This window comes from Ptiloglossa arizonensis, chromosome 3 (assembly GCF_051014685.1).
Source record: "Ptiloglossa arizonensis isolate GNS036 chromosome 3, iyPtiAriz1_principal, whole genome shotgun sequence".
NCBI lineage: Eukaryota > Metazoa > Arthropoda > Insecta > Hymenoptera > Colletidae > Ptiloglossa > Ptiloglossa arizonensis.
Window position 1 is genome coordinate 25679642 of NC_135050.1, and position 18691 is coordinate 25698332.

The 18691-nt window shown below is 40.4% G+C and overlaps 2 protein-coding genes across 4 annotated transcripts in view; one reads left to right on the forward strand and one right to left on the reverse strand.

Moving 5' to 3' along the window:
- The window catches only part of Stim (stromal interaction molecule), a 41535-nt gene extending 29166 nt beyond the window's left edge, over nucleotides 1–12369 (forward strand). Inside the window, exon 11 of the mRNA XM_076306990.1 lies at nucleotides 12323–12369. Coding sequence (XP_076163105.1) covers nucleotides 12323–12354 — 32 coding nt within the window. The 3' untranslated portion in view covers nucleotides 12355–12369. The remainder of the gene's footprint in view (nucleotides 1–12322) is intronic.
- Rk (G-protein coupled receptor rickets) overlaps nucleotides 4240–18691 on the reverse strand; it is a 51382-nt gene continuing 36930 nt past the window's right edge. The window contains exons 2-13 of one of the 3 annotated variants that reach the window (XM_076306972.1): nucleotides 16799–16870; nucleotides 16197–16268; nucleotides 15912–15980; nucleotides 14990–15133; nucleotides 13432–13572; nucleotides 13277–13342; nucleotides 12375–12518; nucleotides 12224–12295; nucleotides 11121–11413; nucleotides 8905–9024; nucleotides 8331–8525; nucleotides 4240–7695 (exon numbers count right to left, since the gene is read on the reverse strand). In XM_076306972.1, coding sequence (XP_076163087.1) covers nucleotides 6299–7695; nucleotides 8331–8525; nucleotides 8905–9024; nucleotides 11121–11413; nucleotides 12224–12295; nucleotides 12375–12518; nucleotides 13277–13342; nucleotides 13432–13572; nucleotides 14990–15133; nucleotides 15912–15980; nucleotides 16197–16268; nucleotides 16799–16870 — 2785 coding nt within the window. In that variant the 3' untranslated portion in view covers nucleotides 4240–6298. Of the gene's footprint in view, nucleotides 7696–8330; nucleotides 8526–8904; nucleotides 9085–11120; nucleotides 11414–12223; nucleotides 12296–12374; nucleotides 12519–13276; nucleotides 13343–13431; nucleotides 13573–14989; nucleotides 15134–15885; nucleotides 16664–16798; nucleotides 16871–18691 lie in introns of those variants that run through there. The other 2 variants (XM_076306971.1, XM_076306973.1) reach the window with 2 other exon arrangements.

Below are 18691 nucleotides of genomic sequence, written 5' to 3' on the forward strand. Positions count from 1 at the left end.
TCAGTTACGTGAGATCCAAGATGGCCGCGACTCCGGTATTCTTTTCATCGGTCCATGGAACCTGGAATTTCGTGAATTCTAGCTACGAAAAAGGTTTGTGTGCAGGAAGAGGGGAATATTCGAGATAATTTATGCGTGGAGAAGAGAATATTTATGTAGATACTCTACAAATCATTATTTACGAAAGATCGAGATTAACAAAATGGAGTCACGCGTCAGAGTGAAAGACAAAGGTAGTGTAAACGTTGAGAGAGAGAATAATTCGATAAGGGGTTACGATAGTCTTGGATTGAATAGAAAAAGAAAAAAATTATGAAAGTAACCGATAAGATGAAATTTGTTTTAGCGAAAGGGTTCGAAATAATAGCACTCGATCACTATTCGATGGAGGAAGAAGCTGGTACTTAATGGATCGAGAAAGACCACGATGCACACAGTTGATGCACAGAACCGTCGTGCAATGCGTTTTATGTTGCGAGTTACGTTCAGAAGGGACAGTTTGAGATTTCGCGTATTAACTTGTTATCGAAGCCTGACTTTGGTTTACCGATTACCGGTAGATGCAGAGAGTGAAAGAGAGGGTGCGACGGTGTGTGTGTATATGAGAGAAGGTGGCAAAGTGCGTGTACAGTTCGAAAGAGGTACACGTTACTTCAGAATATTTATATACACTATTAGCCAAAAGTATAAGATCTCGGTGTTGCAATACGTGAATCGAGGCACAACTGGAAATATATATATATAGAATTCTTCGTAAGAAAGAAAATAAGTCGAAATCAAAAAATAAATATTCGATCGAATAAAAATAAGAAAAATAGAAAAAACTGTTACCTCGAGCGATCGATTTATTTTTCAAACGAGGGTCTCTCGATTGTCCGAAAGCACAAAGTGTTTCGCGAATCTTCCTCCTCGTCGTTAGACTTTAAACGGGGTCTTACTTTCGGTGTTCTTGAACCACTGATCCTTACGATCGATTCGGAATCAAATATATACGTGGATCATTTTTAATAGTGATAATAGAAAAAAAGAAAAGTATTTTTCAAGTATTGGGAACAACTAAGCGGGTTTCGAACGAACCAACAAATTCGATACACGCCGAACGAATTATTTTCTGCGACGGTATGTCATCGTTGTAGAAAATAAATCGAATCAAGGCAGCAGAGTTTAATCGTCGTGAGATAGGTTAAGTGGTCTGATACTTTTGGCCAGTGGCGTAGGTATCCGCGACGAACGCGTCGATCTATTCAAAGTTGAATTTATTTTAGATAAGTATTTAAATTATTCCTATTATTATTATTATATTGTTGGTCGCCGCTTCGGAGGCGAGACAGGTCTTCCTTGTATCGCGACAGACAGATTTTTCAAAAATAAAGGAATTCCAACGAAGAAAGTCGGGGAAAGGCCCGAGTCGATTTCCGTTTTTCTTTTTTTTTTTTTTTTTTTCATTTTTTATAAGTAGCGATGGGATCGAGTTCGATGCACCGTGTAACGGAATTTCGAATATTTTCGTCGCTCTTTACGTTTCGAAAAATCGTAAATCCGTGGGAGAATTATTTGTTTCGAAAGGATAAATATTGTAACGAGGTAAATTTTCAATTATTTCTCGTACAGTTGAAAGCTCGTTCAACCCTTTCGTTTCTAACACCTATTTTAATCTGCTCTCGATAATACTTTACATAATAGTATTCTCAATAATAAATTTTTATACTCTCTACGAATCAGAGACACTAGGTTCGAATATTATTTATAACTACGTACAATTTCTCCGTACAAAGGAAGCCAATAATATTCTCAATGATGAATTTTGAGTGTTGTGTGTCGAAACGAATGGGTCGAAGTTTTACTATTAAGGTATCGCCCAGTACACTCGCGAACGACTGCCACTTCGAAGATTGTTCGTTTCTCGCGAGACGCTCGAACCCATCGCTACTCGGAGGGAATGTCGCGTTTCTTTCACAGGATACACGGAACACGCAGTCGTTTTTATCGTAATGCGCTGTTTTATTAGAAAAACGTTATTAAATAGTTCGCTCCGGACACACACGCAAAACGTGTTCGTTGAGCAGACGAAACAACACTCAAGAAATGGATGCAGCAACGGTTGCTGTGAAAAACAATGGAAACGATCGTGCGAAGGACGAATCAACGCATTCAACAACAGAACGAGTCCGGTAAGTGGTAATACTATAAGCGTCTCTATAAACATTTGCACACTACAGGGTGGTCACCTAAACATCATCGAGAGCTCGTAGAGAAAGATTTCTTTCACGAAGAGTTACACGGTTCTTTTTCTTAAATAATTTTATCGATAAAAAAAAAAGAAACTTTTTCAAGGTCCAAGGTCCCAACCGTGTGATCTTCGTTAAAAAGATTCTTTGACCTTGACGAGTTTCGAGACACTTGGATAACATTAGACACCGGACCACCCTGTATAACGATCTTATAATAATTTTTAAGCTAGTACGACCTAACTGCAATCTAACAATTCAATAACTTAACTGCACTCGCTAATCGTTCATCTCCACGTTTAATGAACGCAACAATGATCACTTGGCATCAAGGTGGTCCGTAAATTCTCGAAGGATTTGTTTCTTAATAACGATTGTTCAAATGTTACGATTCACTCGATCCTTTCGTAGAATTCCAAGTGAATTTTACAAATGTTTACTCGTTAGCGCACAATTGATTCAACTTGTCGCCGATGACAATCGAACGTTATTGTAATTTACGTTACAGTTGTTACATCGTGATTTTATTCTATTTTTAATCTACCTCTAGATGTCTGTGAAATTAATAATTAATTACACACGTAATTAACGTTGTTGGCAGTTTTTTTAGCATCGATCTTGTAATGTTCAGTCGTAATAAGTTAGCGTAACGTTGTCGTAAATGCAGTTACATGTTCGGTTAAATAATTATTGAACGATTGACCTGTTCTTATCGATTACTCGTGATAAATGTTTAAAATTTGAAACTGTACATTTTTCTCAATACAGAGGTAGTTGGAAAAATGATTTATTCGACAGTTGCAACAAACCTACGATATTTTCGATCGGTTCCGATCGGATGCGTATCTTTTGCGTATTTTATAATAAATAAATTCAACGAAATTAATTTCGTCGCGATAATTCTATTTACAGTGTATCGTATAAAATGTCTAGCAAAAGATGTTGGAATTTTCGTCAAACGTGAATCACTCTATCGGAGAATTTATCGACCACCGTAATGATAAACAAATCGTCGTTTAATCAATAAATTAATCGTCGGAGAATTAATCGTTTATTACTAGTATTGCGGAACTTGTTCGTGAACCATATTATTACGCTGGCTGATTTTCAGCTAGAAATCGGCTACAAGTTTACGGGACGAATTGTACAAACCGTCAGTCTTATAGTAATGCAAACGCACCTATTAACAAATTCGAAATACAACGGATCCTTCCCCGAATACTGATCTCGCGATAAAAGATTTCTTCTCGAACAGTTCGCGCATTTTCAAAAGAAGCGCTTGAATTCCCGTTGAGCCGAGTAATAAAGAAAGAAAAAAAAAAAAAAAAAAGAGAAAACCATCGTGTGTCCTTTTAATTTATCAATAAATACTTTATCGCTCTATTCTTAATCGAAAACTGTATAGAACGTCGAGTCCCTTGTCACGGTTTTTAATTTACGATCTTCGAGGTCTCATTTATGTGAAATTTCAATTAGCCAAAATTCTTGATGAAATTTATCAATTTAGAATTTTTTTCTTTCGTAAGAGAAACATCGTCTTGAATTTTTTCACACGTGTAAAATTAAATCCCATTGCTTACCATCGAACTAAATTTACGACCCTCGAGGTCTCATTTATGCCAAATTTCAATTATGCAAAAATCCCCGATGAAATTTACCAGTTTAAAAATCTTTTCTTCGTAAGAGAAACATCGTCTTGAATTCTTTCACACGCGCCGAATTAAATTCCATTGCTCGCCATCGAATTAAATTATTACGCTATTTAATTAATACATTGACTGCCGCGGGAGTTGGCCAGCGTCATCGAATCGAATTAAAACGTTTGCGAAAAACGAATCCCAATGCTTGCAAACTTCTGAACGACGTTACGGTTACAGTGAAGTGAATTTTTTTTTTTCTTTTTTTGCTCTGCAAGTGAATGCACGCGAGGTCCATGTGACCTCCATCGCTCATGAAAACGTAGATTTATATTCGCGATTCGTGTTGGATAACAGAGATTAAATTTCCCATGTTAAATAAGGCCAAATTATCGTTAAACGCAATCAATAAATATCGTGTAATTTGTTTTGTAAATACATCCTTCGTTACCGACCGATTTTTATATTCAAGGGGTGCGAACCACCTTCAAAGTTACATACGAAATACCTGTTTGATTAAGTTGTCAATAATTACTGAATACGAAAAAGTTTAGTTTTAAAAAGGAAAAATTGCAAAATTCGAATAAGAGTAATCAGTTATTTATAAAAGAACAAATCCGATTGGCTGCGATGGTGCCATCTACGAATCGGTGAAATTTTCATTCGAATCTTGCGATTGCTCGTCAAAATTCTAACGTTCTTCGTATTCGACACTTTCTTTTGTCTCCGTTAATTTTTGAAATTTCAAATGTTACATGATAATTTTAATAATAATTTTCACCCTCTTTATCGAAAATCGGTCGATAAGAAAACACTACACTTCCAATACTTTTTAGTGCTCCATCTGTACGTCAGGTTTCGTACAAATTGGAAATTGTCAATCGAGCGACGTTCCTCGTCGGTTGGAGATCAAAATCGCTACCTAACCCGCTTTCAAGCCACTAAACAGTCTTCGTATCGTTACTTGAAAGCGAGAATTACCGCATCTCGCGCGATTTATAGACTTGAAACTGTCTCTCCATGAACGACAGAGGTGTTGGATCCCCTTGAGGGTTACCGTTTCTCGAAAGGCGGTAATCCTCGACAGTATACGACAAATGTGACTATTGTATGCATCGAATGCACCGTCTCGGTGCAACGAAGATTGCCTAACTGCGCGTGTAACGGACGGTCAATGAGGATTGGTCTTTCGCTGTCGTGGGCTTCGACCGATTAAAGCATCTACCGAAACTCGTGCGAATAATCGTACAAAGAAGATGTAAATAGTTTTGTTCTCCTTCCTTCGACCCACTTTGCTGGTGCTTCTTCTTACTCAAAAAGAAGTAAACTATGACAATGTCGAGGACGTTTTTAGATTGAAGTAATACACGAGCTGTGAAAACGTTGGACGAAGAAGTCTTTCTCCTCGTCTTCAGGGACGCGCTTCTTGGCAACGAAAGTCTCTCGAGTCTACAGGAGTATTCGTTAATTGCTTCTGGAGGGTAGATAGGTGAAACGAGAAGAAAACGTTGTACGAATGTACTGTCTGTCCGTGAGAAGAAGGCTAACACGAATCTCTGCATCCCCGCTATTGGCCCCAAGGGCGGTGACGAAGATCGATAACGGCCAATAGCGACAATGCGATGGTGGATGACGCTGGTAGATCTAACCTAGGCCAGGAACAGGCCAAGTCCCTTATTTTTTATCTAATCATCGATTTCGTTCACTTGAACCCTCGCTCCAGTCAGTACTATAGAGAACTGGTAGGTTCATTTTTATCCAGATGTACTCTAAATAATTACAATTTTCAAGAACTATAATATCGATGTTCTCTTGCACCACTCTAAGACCCTTCTTCTCCCTGTGACATTCTGTTCGTTAACTTATCAGCTCTCTATAGTACACGTGACTTCTTCGGTAAATAACTAGAGCCAAGAATGCACACAAGGTGGGACATGGTCTTCCTTAGCTGTCCAATTAGCCACATCATCCACGTGTCATAAAGTGTTCTAAATAACCTTATCGAAGAATACACTTTGCCAGGTTAAAATCAATTGATTGCTCAAGACTACCCGTTATTTTATCCCGTTGCATCCTTCAAAGAGAAAAGCAAACTTTCGATGCACTCGCAGTGGATAGTCTTGGGCAGCCATTTAATTTTCCTCAGACCACGCTGAACCTAAGCTCAGGTCGAACAACAATGTGAAAACCTGTGAAACATCGTCCTCCATTCGTACAACGTTTGTTCATCTCGTTGGGTGCTTCGAGATTTGGTTCTTGAGAACTCCAGCAGCGCGATCAACGATACCCCTGTCTACGAAACGCAACCATACGATACGCGCAGCCACGACGACTCTCGCTTAATACTGAAACCGTTCGGGAGCAACGAGGACCCGTGTCCTTTGGGTCGACGTTAAACCCAATCCCCTGATAGGTGCACGCGAAACAGTGTCCCTAATTTTGCGGCGTGTTCTCGTCGTCCTGCTGGTCGCTGGTCTCCGCCGCTGATGGTATCGTCGCGAGTAGCCTGACGGCTAGCCTGCTGGGCGATCCGGGTGGTTCTGGTTCCTGGATCGCCAGCTGACGCGTCAGTCTTGGCTTCGACCTGGCCGGTCTGGGCGTGTTGCGCGCTGTAATCTCCAGGGAGGCGCTCGACCTGGAGATTCTCCAAGTGCTGGTGCTGGCAGTGGTGGCTGACCCGGACGAGTCGTTTCTGGACGAGCTGAGGTTCGAGTCCTGTGACGGTTTCCTGGTGATCAGCCAGGACGAGGCCCTCCTCTTCGGATCGAGTAACCGTAACGGGATACCGCAATGGTGGGTCTGTCTCCACGAATCCGATCTGGACGAGGAGAAGTTCTCGCTGGATGACACGGACGAGGCTCGTTTGTGTTGCTTCTGTTGGATCTCCGCGATCTGGTAGGCGTATTGGTCGCTACGCGCGTGACGTGGCCGCGTGTCCCTGGCACATGGCCAGAGTATCCTGGTGCCCCATCGTCTGTAGCCGGAGCACTGGCCAGTCTCGAGGAGTCTCGCGTTGCAGGCGCACGGCGGCTGATTGTCGCGCGACGACCTATCCACCAGACTGTTAGTGTTCACTGGCGTTTGCCGGTTGCTGAAGTTCGAGCTGTGACGGCATCTGCCGATCCCCCTAGTCACCCTAGACTCCTCGATCGCCTTGCATATCAGCACGCAGTCCTTCTTGAACTGCTTGGTCAGTATCGCGTAGAGAAACGGATTGCAGCAGGAGTTCAACGGCAGCACGAACACCGCGAACACCTTCGCCTGTTCCAAGGAGACCAGCTGCAATCCGAACGTGGCTGTCAGGGAGAAGAACGCTATGGGGGACCAGCAGAGGAAGTCCGTGAACACTAACAGCGCCATCCGTTTCGCTATTCGGGAATCGTTCGAGTTCCATGCCTGGGAGCCCCTGATCGCGCAGTACATCTTCAGGTAGCATCCCATCAGTATCAGGAACGCGACCCCGTTGATCAGCATCAGGAAGATCACGTACGCCAGCGACGCGTTCCCGTTCGTCTCGAATGGTAGGCAGATGGCAAACTTTCGGTAGTCCGAGACACCGAACAGGGGCAGAGTAGCCATTGCTAGAGCGAAGCACCAACCCACTGTCATTATGTAGCCTGCGTGCTTCAGGGAGAGTCGTTTGTTCAAGTGCATCGCGTGCGTTATCGCGTAGTTCCTCTCCAGTGTGATCACTGCCAGGGTGTACACGCTCAGCTCGGAACTGAGCACACCCAGGAAGCCGGCCAGCTGACAACCGGCGGACATCTGCCAGGGAATGGCGTACATTCGGAACTCCCCTAAGGTGGAGGCGTCTACCACCGCCAGGAGACCTGAAAGCGAGCAATCGTCATCCTTTTTGCGCAATTGGTCTTGGGAGTTCGGGTCTTTGGATGGTTAGGTAGTTGGGTCTTCGAGTTCTCGAATCTTTGACACTTTGGGTCTTTGTAATTTTGGTGTTTTGGGTTATTGGATTTTTGAACGTTTAGGTTCTTGGACCTTTGGATCTTGGAGACTTTAAACTTTTAGGTTTGCAAGCTTTTGGTAAAATGGATGAAGGCTTTTTAAGTCCTCGAGTCTTTGAATTTTTGGATGCTTGAATCTACGACTCTTTTGGTCTCTGGAGCTTCGGTATTTTGGGTGATTGGATTCTAGGATGTTTAGACTCTTGGACCTTTGGCTCTTTGGGGCTTTGGATTTTTGGGTTCTTTGGTAGTCTCCAGATTCTTGGACCTTTGGATCCTGGAGTCTTTGATGTCTTGAATCTGGATTAGGTTCTTTGGGTCTTCGAGTCTTTGACTCTTCGATCCCTGGAAACTTTGGACCTTTGGATTCCTGGATGTTTAGGTTTATGGGTAATTCTTGCCTCTGAATCTTCGCTACCGCAGTCGAGGCAGAGTACGCGCAAGACATCGTTTCCCGATAATCTTTTTCAAGGATGACCGTTAAGATATTTTTGTCCACTGACCTAAATAAATGCCCATGAAAAAGTCTGCCGCGGCTAAGTTGCAAACCAGAAACCGTGGGACGTCCATTTTGCTCCTGGAGAATATTAATACGAACACCACCGTCCCGTTTCCGAGCATCGCGAGCAGAAAGACCACCCATACGCCGCAACGTAGCGTCCACCAGTCGAATAGATCTTGACACGGCAGAAAAGGACCTGATGACACGTGCATTTCCATGATCAGACACTTGCGTTCGAAGTGGTTTCGATTTTTGCACGAAAAAAAAACAAAAAAAAAATTGATTTTCTTTCTTAATTCGAGCTATTCGAAGTTCCTCGCGAATACACAGGTGTCCCTTACAATATACTCGGTGACATTAATCGAGTTTAAGTTCCAAATACAAAAATATTCAAGGCTACGAAGTACTTTCCAAAAATAATATATATTTGAAAATGGTAAACTTCGTCCAATTGATACAATCACGTTGCATATTCTCGAGTATTCTTCAAGTATTTGAAAGAATGTTCATCGAAGTGTCTTTCAACTGAGTTTCGTTTTAAGAAAGAGGAGAAGCTGAAGAATAAAAGAACGTACCAGGTTGAGGTAGGCACTGAACGTGAGAAGGCAGTGTCTGAGCTGGCAGTGTAACTCGGCTGTTCTGCTCTTCAAAATAATCCTCAACATATGAGGGCAGGTTACCAGGGTACGTAAAATCTGAACCAAAGTTAGCCCAAAGTTCATTTATTTGCGAGCCGAATTTGTCGGTCATGTTATCTAAACAAACGTCATCACTTCAGTGCTGCAAAGTCTCATTCTGTCGTTTTTATATCGATGATTGAACAGTTGCTTGAGTGTTTCATGCGAGAGTGTGTGCCTTGACACGAATCATTCATAGTGGCGAATCTAAAAGTGTTTTCTAAACCGAGTATCCGATAAGATGAAAGCACACTAATCGTCATAGCCAGAACACAGTAGTACCGGTTATCGTTGGTGATGACAAATTAACTATTCATTGAAAGTTTCAACCATTTTATTTTGATTCTTCTCAGGATCGATACAACAGGTATCGATGGAACGAGACACGTGTAACTTAGTTGCAAGTAATAAATTTTTACTAGTTTTTCTACGGATATTGTTCACTAGACTCTAGACTGGTCTTTGTTAAGAAGGATCAACCTGTAACAATTGAAACCTTCGATGTGAAAATGCTTGAAAGGACATTATTGTTCAACGAATAACGGTAAAGTTGTTAAATGAAATTTTTCCATCACGATTCGGTACGAATGACGTTTCTTCCATTTTTGAGCGCATTATTCAAATTTCCCTGTCAGCTTCAACGTCGTCGATTAAGAAATCGTTCTAGACCGTTTCAGATCCGCCACCGGTGATGATCACTGAAAGATCACAGCCAAAAGCGCGAGTTCTGTGTGTGAGAGTTACGCGTTGTAGCTCGCGATGAATCTCCAACGAGAAGCGTGGTCCTGTACCCGAGGAAGGTTCCTGAAAACCCGTAGGGCTGGTTCTCGCGTACAAGTGACGTAAATGGGTTTGCGTGGCTCATGCTTTGCAGCATTTAAGTGTCGAGCTACTCGCGAACGAAACGAGCTAATTTCGATAAAACGATTCCAATTATTTGCAAAAATTTCAACGATCGAAATCCGAAGTTAAGGATTTAAGGAGGTTAAAGGATATTCCTTTCACGTGTGTACAAATATTGTCCTCGATGAAACGAAGTACGACAAATGTGAACGTTATCGTTATTAATTGTATTCGCCGAGAAATATCAGCCGAGTGTTATTTTCGTGTAAGCTGGTTAACGCGTGTATGAAGAGTGTCGTGTAACGATGATTAGTGGCGACGACTCGTGATGGAGGAACCTGTAGTCGATACTGCTCGAGACTTCCGGATCATAACATTAATCGTTGATGCTGTCACTTGTACACCACTTGGAGAAATTGAGGTTTTATTAATACAATACTCTTTAATGTAGAGTTAGCCCTCGAACAAGCACGATGTACCAAGACGAACCGTATCTCGCAAACGCGTAAACACACGCTCAAACGGGATCAAACGTAACTTTCAAACTCGCTGGTTCGGGCAAGATGTATTGGCCGCTCAGGGTCACCGAGCAGCTCCCCCCACCACATTATTTTGCCACTCGGTCTGTCTTTCGTCTCTATGTTCTCGCGATACAGGTATTTTAACGTTTCTGACGATCACATGTGTCTCTAACGAATCTTTTTTTTTATTCTATATAATTATCCATCGTCGTTATTCATTATCGTCATTTTTCACAGAGTAAGACAAATTTTCATCCGTTGTAAGATTAACAGACGAAGCAACGAAAGAGTCACACGGTGGGGGTACATCTTTCCCAGTGACCTAGAACGGACAATATTTTCTACCTATAGTTTCCTATCTAGTTGATCTACACTCTGCACATCGTGATACAACCTTGCTAAAGAACTGTTATCGCGTTCAATTAAATATACGACAGGAAGTGGTCAAGGATTTGTTACACAAACGGTACAAGAAGTAAACTATTCGTGGAGGCAGTCGTTGATCAAGAATCTGTCTCATAAATAGTACAAAAAGTAAACAGTTCGCGGAAGTAGTTGTTCATCGAGGATCTGTCGCACAAAAAATGAACTGTCCATGGAGATATTTAGATCAGATTCTATCCGAGAGCAGCGTAGAGATTGACCGAGGTGTAAATGCTGGCGAATCCTCGAACAGTATCGACCACATGATACTGGACCGCGAAAGCTTCATGAATCTCGACAGGGGAACCTGTCGTTCCGACTACTTACTGAGCTGCGGCCAGATATCGGAAAAGCTCGAGTTCCACAGACTCATATCGAACTCGTTGTCGGTGGGGAACAAGATCGATTCTTGGACGGAGGACTTGGTCACCGGATCCTCCACCTCCACGGACAGAAACGAGCAACAGTGATAGGCGTACGAGAGCACCATCGTTTGAACGCGTGGAAATCTCTCCGGCGAGGGGAACTCCCTGAGGGCTGGGTTGTTGAACGTTTTGAGGTGCAGCAGTCCTGAGAGACCCAAAGTAGGCAGTGCAGGGAACACATTGTTTCCAAGATTTCTGAAACCACAGAAGCACCGATCTGTAGACGTTGACCTGGCAATTGTTTCCTATTCAGTTGCAGTCTTTGAGATTTCTCTAGTCTAGAGTCTTCTCCAGTCTACTGTGGTCTTTGAGTTGACGTGTACAAGATAGAGTCTCATAAATTGTAGATACGAATTTTGAATCCAACTTTCCACGTTGGGACATTCCTTTCACGTGTGTGATCTATGAACTGTATTCCTCTTTGAGTTCTTAAAGCATGCTGCAGGTTCGTACGTAGCAGTACAGTTTTATTTTCTTCACTAGGTTGAACTCTTAGGAGTCGATAAATAAAAAACTCGATGGCCATGACAATCTTTTTTCGTAATTTTTTTCCAAATCCATTTTGAGAAGGTTAGTAACCATCCAATTATTTTGGCCAAAGTGGAGAGCAAAACTTTGATGTTTCCAAGGCGAATTCTTTCTTCCCTATCGAACCCTCTTCTAATCACCTTCTCAGAGTCAGTGGTTCTCAGTGTATCTCTTACGATGAATATCTTCCACGTTTAAATGAATTGTATTTTAGACGATCTTTTCGAATATTGTCTATCACTTTTAATCAAATCTGTCCAGAACTTTGAACACTCTCTCAATATTAGGTGTAGGTCGAGAGTCACGTGATGGTGAAGGAAAGTATCGACCTGGTGAACAATGGAGTTGCTCTCCACTTTGCTCCATTAATCATTCACTTTCAAACACCATGGCGGACCGAGGATGATCCCGCGTTTATCAACGTGTCGCGACTTTCAGGTTTCCAGAAAGACTTGAATCACCGATCCCGATACTCACAGGTCCTCCAGGTGTTTGGTCTCCTTGAACGCGTCCGGGTGTATGTACTCGATGTAGTTGCTCTCCAGGTCTCTGAAACATCGAACCCTCTTTTTCAAGACGATAGCGACCAGCCACCATCGCGCGAGTAATTACAAGCGACGTCACTTACAACACCTGCAGCTTCGACAAGCCGGTCAACGCGTCGCTCGGGATCACGTGCAGCTTGTTGTTCGAGAGGAGAAGATCGTGCAACATGCGCAGCCCTTCGAACGGCTCGTCCAGCAACGAGGCGATCTGATTGCTGGCCAAATCTCTGGAAAGGAAGAATTCGTCACGAACGAAACGAACGATCGACTACGGATTGTTTAGCCACTTGATGCCATCTTGGACGGAGTACCAGTTCGTTCGGTTGATGTGGAAAACAAAGTATTAGGTTGTTCGGAAAGTCATTTCGGTTTTTTTGGTCAAAATGAAGCACGATTTCTTTAGAGTGTATAAACAGTTGATTAAATTATATATTCTCCATTTTGGAAAACGAAATTAGTCTCCGAACAACCCAATAAATTCTTAACAGGAAAGATACGATCGAATCGAGGTTCTCCGTGGGTCGTCGGTGACCCACAATACGAATGTACTGTACGGGATAATCACAATTTGCTTAATAATTTTGTTAAGTGTACAACAGGGAAAGTATTTAGTCGATTTGAACCAAACGTCCCACGTGGGTCATCAGTGACCCATGCTGTACAAATACCTCGAAAGTGATAATTGTGTATCAGATAACGATATAACATTAGTACTTCAAAGTAGTGGAAATATTCGTTGGCGCTGAACGAATCGTCCAGCGTGGGTCATTGATGACCCATGAGCTGACCAAACCATCGAATATGCGGTAATTACAATCGGTGAGCGATATTGCGAATGGTTTCGTAATTGTACACTTGTTACCGACCAATTACGAACCATTGGGACAAAGAATCTCAGTCGTTCGCAACAATAACGACGAGCTTTCGTAACTGTATTATTTGCGAAGATTTCAACGTTAAAATAATTGTGCCATCCTGTACTTACAAAACCCGCAGCTCGCTGCAGTTTCGCAAGTTCGGTAATTCCGTGAGGTAATTCGACTTCATGTCGCTGCAAATAGAAGAGGAATTCCATTGAGTCTCTAACTCATAATTCGCTCGCGGAGTGGATATTGAGCAAATTGCTCCACGATTACTCACAGACTTTTCAATCTCGGGCATTGCTCGCAGAGATCCACCGGAACGTTCGTCACTTGCGCCCGATCTAATCTTAGTACCTCTAACGATCGTGTCCCATTTAGGTTCGGGAATATTCGTAATTCCTTCAGGTTCGAGAGAATCCTGGAAAACGTTCCAAGCGGACGGATCGTCAGCAACAAATATCCAAGTACGATTTTCAACGAGCGATTATACCGAAAGGTTCTCCGTTCCTCGGACATAGATAATTGAAATACGATCGACATTGGAATCGACCTTAAACCTTCGCTGACATTTGCATAGTTACGTACCGATTCGAAGGAGAAGGTTACATCGATTATAGATGGGGTGACATAGGACGAGTGTATAATCTCAATGGTGGTTTCATTATGCACGTTCGAGAATAATACAGAATATCAAATAAGTATATATATGTACTAATATTTAATTATTGAATAAATAAATTATTTTCTCTAATTATTATTCTAGAAATTTATTAGTAGAGCAAGGCGATAAAGGATAGAAAATATTCTTCATTGTGTATGTTTGAAAATAATACAAAATATAAAATAAGTATATATATTCTAATAATTATTATTCTAGAAATTTATTAGCAAGGTGATAAAGGATAGAAAATATTCGCCATTGTGCATGTTTGAAAATAATACAAAATATCAAATAAGTATATATATTCTAATAATTAATATTCTAGAAATTTATTAGCAAGGTGATAAAGGATAGAAAATATTCTTCTATGATTAAATAATAAAAATATTCACTCAAATATTCGAATCATTTTTATGTTTCAAATCACATACGTAGAACCACACAATGAAATATACTTGGTTCTGTTGGTTGCAAAATTTGTCTGACCAGTGACGATCCACTTCTCATTGGTGTCTGACCATACACGTGTACCGTTGCCTCGTTTAATAGTCGTACCGACAATGAGTGCAAACGAGGTACAATTAAGTGGTGGGGGTAACTACGCACAGATAACGAGGCAACACTTGCGACAGTTAACCGAACCACACCGTATCTCGTTTCTTGACGATATTATACAAAGTATTACTTGAAAATTACTTATTTACTTGAAAATTACAATTTATTGAATTTTATTCAATAAAAATTGTCAGTGTGCAATTTCTCCGTAACACTGAGCAGCGATTGAGGTTAGATCAATACTAATGCAACTGTACCTCGATTTTGTTATCAAACGTCGTTTATCTTTACTCCTATAAATTAGATTCTACTTGGAAAAATATTGGTTTGTAACAACTTATTTACAATATTAATATTAATATTTTAGATTTCGAGTCTTTCTTTTTTCTTTAACCTATTTGTCGTTGATTTGTACCGTATATATTCGAATAAATTTTCCCACTTATTTACTCCGACGGACAACGAAATATATTGTACAAGAAAAATTCCAGTCTTCGATATTTATATTCTGTTTAATCCTACGTTTTACGTTATTTACGACTCTGATGCAATAAAGACGAAAGGGAAACTGTTCCTTAGGACCTAATAAATCGTCACCCGAGGGTAAGTCTATACTTACAGCTTACGGAGCTTTCGTAGATTTTGAAATGTGTTCCCGTGTATCTCCTTGATGGGGTTTCCGCGTAGATCGAGCGACACCAGATTAATAACGCTTTGGAAAACACGTTCTTCCAACGCTTCGATACGGTTGTTCGAGAGGGACCTACGGAATCGGACGGAACATAAACGAATACGATTGTCTCGGTATCCACGGCTTTGGTAAAAAAAGAGAACAAAAGAAGGAGAGACTTCGTGACGAACGACATCGATATTTCTCGTTCACGGTGAAATTTCATTAAAAGAAAAAAAAGAAAGAAAAATTCAACGCGTGTACGATTTAGCGGCCATCGTCACTTCGCGTTACGTAGATCTCGATCGAGATTGGTCTTTGTATTTTTTTTTTTCTTAAATTGCTATCCATTGTTTCGAAATATCAAGATCTTGTAAATTGAAGGAACGAAACGTGTGTCTGTGAAATATTTGTATTATTAGTGTTCTGTGAAAATGTAAATTAAAAAATTATGAAAACGTATGGTAAATGATCGATCGAAAATACATTTATATGTAATAAAAATAATAGGTAAACATTGTTCTCAAGAAAATTGAACTCCGTTACTTTCTTTCGCACGACAACTTTTACATAAATAATGATTCTTGCGTTTTTGTTAAATCGAGATAGAACGTGTGCAATTGTTTTCGGAAAGATTTCTCTGGAGACAAATTGCACAAATTTTTTTATTAACGCGTAGTGACGTGGCCGCCAATCTTTCGAGTTACGGGGAAAAAAAAAGAGAAAGAAAACAATTAAAATTGTTCCAATTTCGTGCAACGAGAGCGAGGCATTGAATTGACGAGAACGCGATTTGTTATAGGAAGAGTGGTTTCATAGAATGTAAAAAAAAGTTGTCAAATTACATTTTACTTAATCGATGCACACTTACAGGTCTTCAAGGCCAGAGAGGTTTACGATCGCGGTTGGAATTTTTGTTAAATAATTGTCATCGAGCTCCCTACAAAGCAGACAGAATTACAACATTTAACAATCGCGGACACTCCTCGTGATCCCTTTCTTTTTTTTTATTTTTTCTATTCTTTTCTATTTTTTTTTTTTTTTTTTTTTCAAACAGATCTGGCCTCCGTTCACATCAAGCAAGAACGACGTTACGAACACACAACGATCTCTAACATTTTTGCAAGGTACTGTGCGATTTTGTGCGAACACTCACAATACTCGAAGGCTCGTTAAGTTTGTGAATGCATCGTCGGCGATCGTGTGCAAACGATTTCGTCGGAGTAATCTGAAACAGAGAAAGGAGTAACTTTATGTACACGTACAATAGTAAATTTTTTACCTATGTTGTTCAACACTTTTCTCATTTCAATTTACACAAAATATTTGCTCAATTTTATGAAAACGCTTCGTACAGTCACTGATCGTATTCTTCTACTTAGATATATCTTTTTATGCTTCCTTATTAATATTCTCCATTCAATAATATTATTATTCGTATTATCTTTAACGTTCGTATCGTTTCTTTTTTTCTTCTTGAATTCACTCTCCCGTTGATAAAATATTACGTTAATTTTGCCATCGTCAACGTTATTACTGTTGTATATAGATATTGTTGCACTTCGCTAATAGATATTATCCTAACTTGGAAATTTCTTACCATTGTTCTCGAGAGAACCGAGTCTGCGTAATGAAAATTCTAATCGGTACGTTCGTTCGTTCAACGATTAAAATAAATACGAACTCAATTTGCAGGAGGATACTGTAACGATAAGGGAGTCTTAATCGGTGATAAGTGCAATCTACTTCCGTACTTACAACACTTCAAGACTGGAAATTCGATGGAAGGCACGGACTGGAATGTCTGTTATATTGTTGCTCGTTAGGTCTCTGTAACAATGAAAAGATAACCGTTTAACGTACTCCGTTCTGTCTTTAAAAATATATTGTAATTAAATAGAAACCGAACGAATATGAATGTCACATTACCGAATAATAATTCAGTCGAATAAATCGAAGTTTCGATCGAAGAAGAATTTAATTAATCTTCGAACCGCACGATTTATTTTATTCGGCAAAAAATTGCTCAAGACTGTAGAATTTTATCTACGAATCTCAGTTTGGTTTATTTCATTTCTTTTTCCCAATCATATGCAGCAAAGTTTCCAACAAGAAGCGTACCTCAGGAACTTCTGATTTCGAGAAAACTTCGTAGAAACGCATCGAATGCTGAAACGTACAAGAAACTCTCTCCATGTGGAAATTCATTTTCAGGGACGAGACAAGATTCGTCGATATAAAAAAATATTTCACATTTACGGTCGCAATTGAACATTTTCAGATTAGGAAACGTTTCTCGATTTAAATATAAAATTTAACTACCAGAAAATGCAAGTTAAATCTTCGTTTCTAGTGACGGGGTAGTATTTTTTAAAATAAAAGAATATTTTAACGTTGCAAGCTCCATCGAAGGTAAAATTAAAGGTATACAGTGACACGATTTAACATTTTCAAATTAAGAAACATTTCTTAATTTAAATGTAAGATTCAACTATCAACAAACACAAGTTAAATCTTCGTTTCTAGCGATGAGATAGTATCCTTTAAAATAAAAGAACATTTTAACGTCTCAAGCTCCACCGAAAGCATAATTAAAAATTTACCAGTAACGTGGTTAAAAATCTTCCAATTAAGAAACATTCCTCGAGCTAAACGTTCGATCACCTCTGACACGAGGATGATCAATTTTTTCATCTTCAAGATTTCGAATTTCGAGACGACCAGGGGAGGAGAGTTTGTTTTCGAACACGCAACGTCGAGGCTGTCATCTCCCCCGTCCTAAAAAAATCCCCAAGCAGATAAGGGAGAGTAAGAAGAAAGCAGTAAGAACTCGTAAAAGCGGAAAATTTATTAGCTACTGTCGCTACGCCCTAGATTTTCAAGTGTGAACCGTCATAAGTGTTCCCGGACAAACCCTCCTTGTTAGATACTCGAGTTCACAGCCAGCTGATGGAGGGACGAAGTAGATACGGGGCGTTTAACGACAGACCGTTTCTACTTCGGTACTCAAGACTTGCATCGTATAGGGTGTCAAAGAAATCGCGGGACGTCCATTTTGCTCGCGGAGAATATTAACGCAAACACTACTGCCCCGTTTTCGAGCACCACGAGTAAAAAGACTACCCTCAGTGTCCATCGGTAGAATAGATCTTGACACGATAGAAAAGGACCTGGTGACACCTGATGGAAGAATTAAACGGAATCAACGCTAGAACTATCGACAGATTCCACTGTATCGAGGTGTTCTTCGTGTGTCTTCCAGGAAAATTGATGATCGAGGAAAAGGAGAAACTTGTGAAATTAATTACGGTAGAAAAGGACCAGATGACACCTAATGGAAGAATTAAACGGAATCAACGCTAGAACTATCGACAGATTCCACTGTATCGAGGTGTTCTTCGTGTGTCTTCCAGGAAAATCGATGATCGAGGAAAAGGAGGAACTTGTGAAATTGATTATACGCGTAGAATAGAGAAAATCGTGTCTTTTGAAAATATGCTACGGAATTTAAAGTAAATCTCATTGTAAAAGCAGTTACAACCAGTCATTTTGACTAAACCTAGCATCAATGATCCTAATCTGGAACATTTAAGACTTTGACGTGTCTTAACGACGTGACCTTTGCTAATGAGTACCTAGTGGTACGATAGT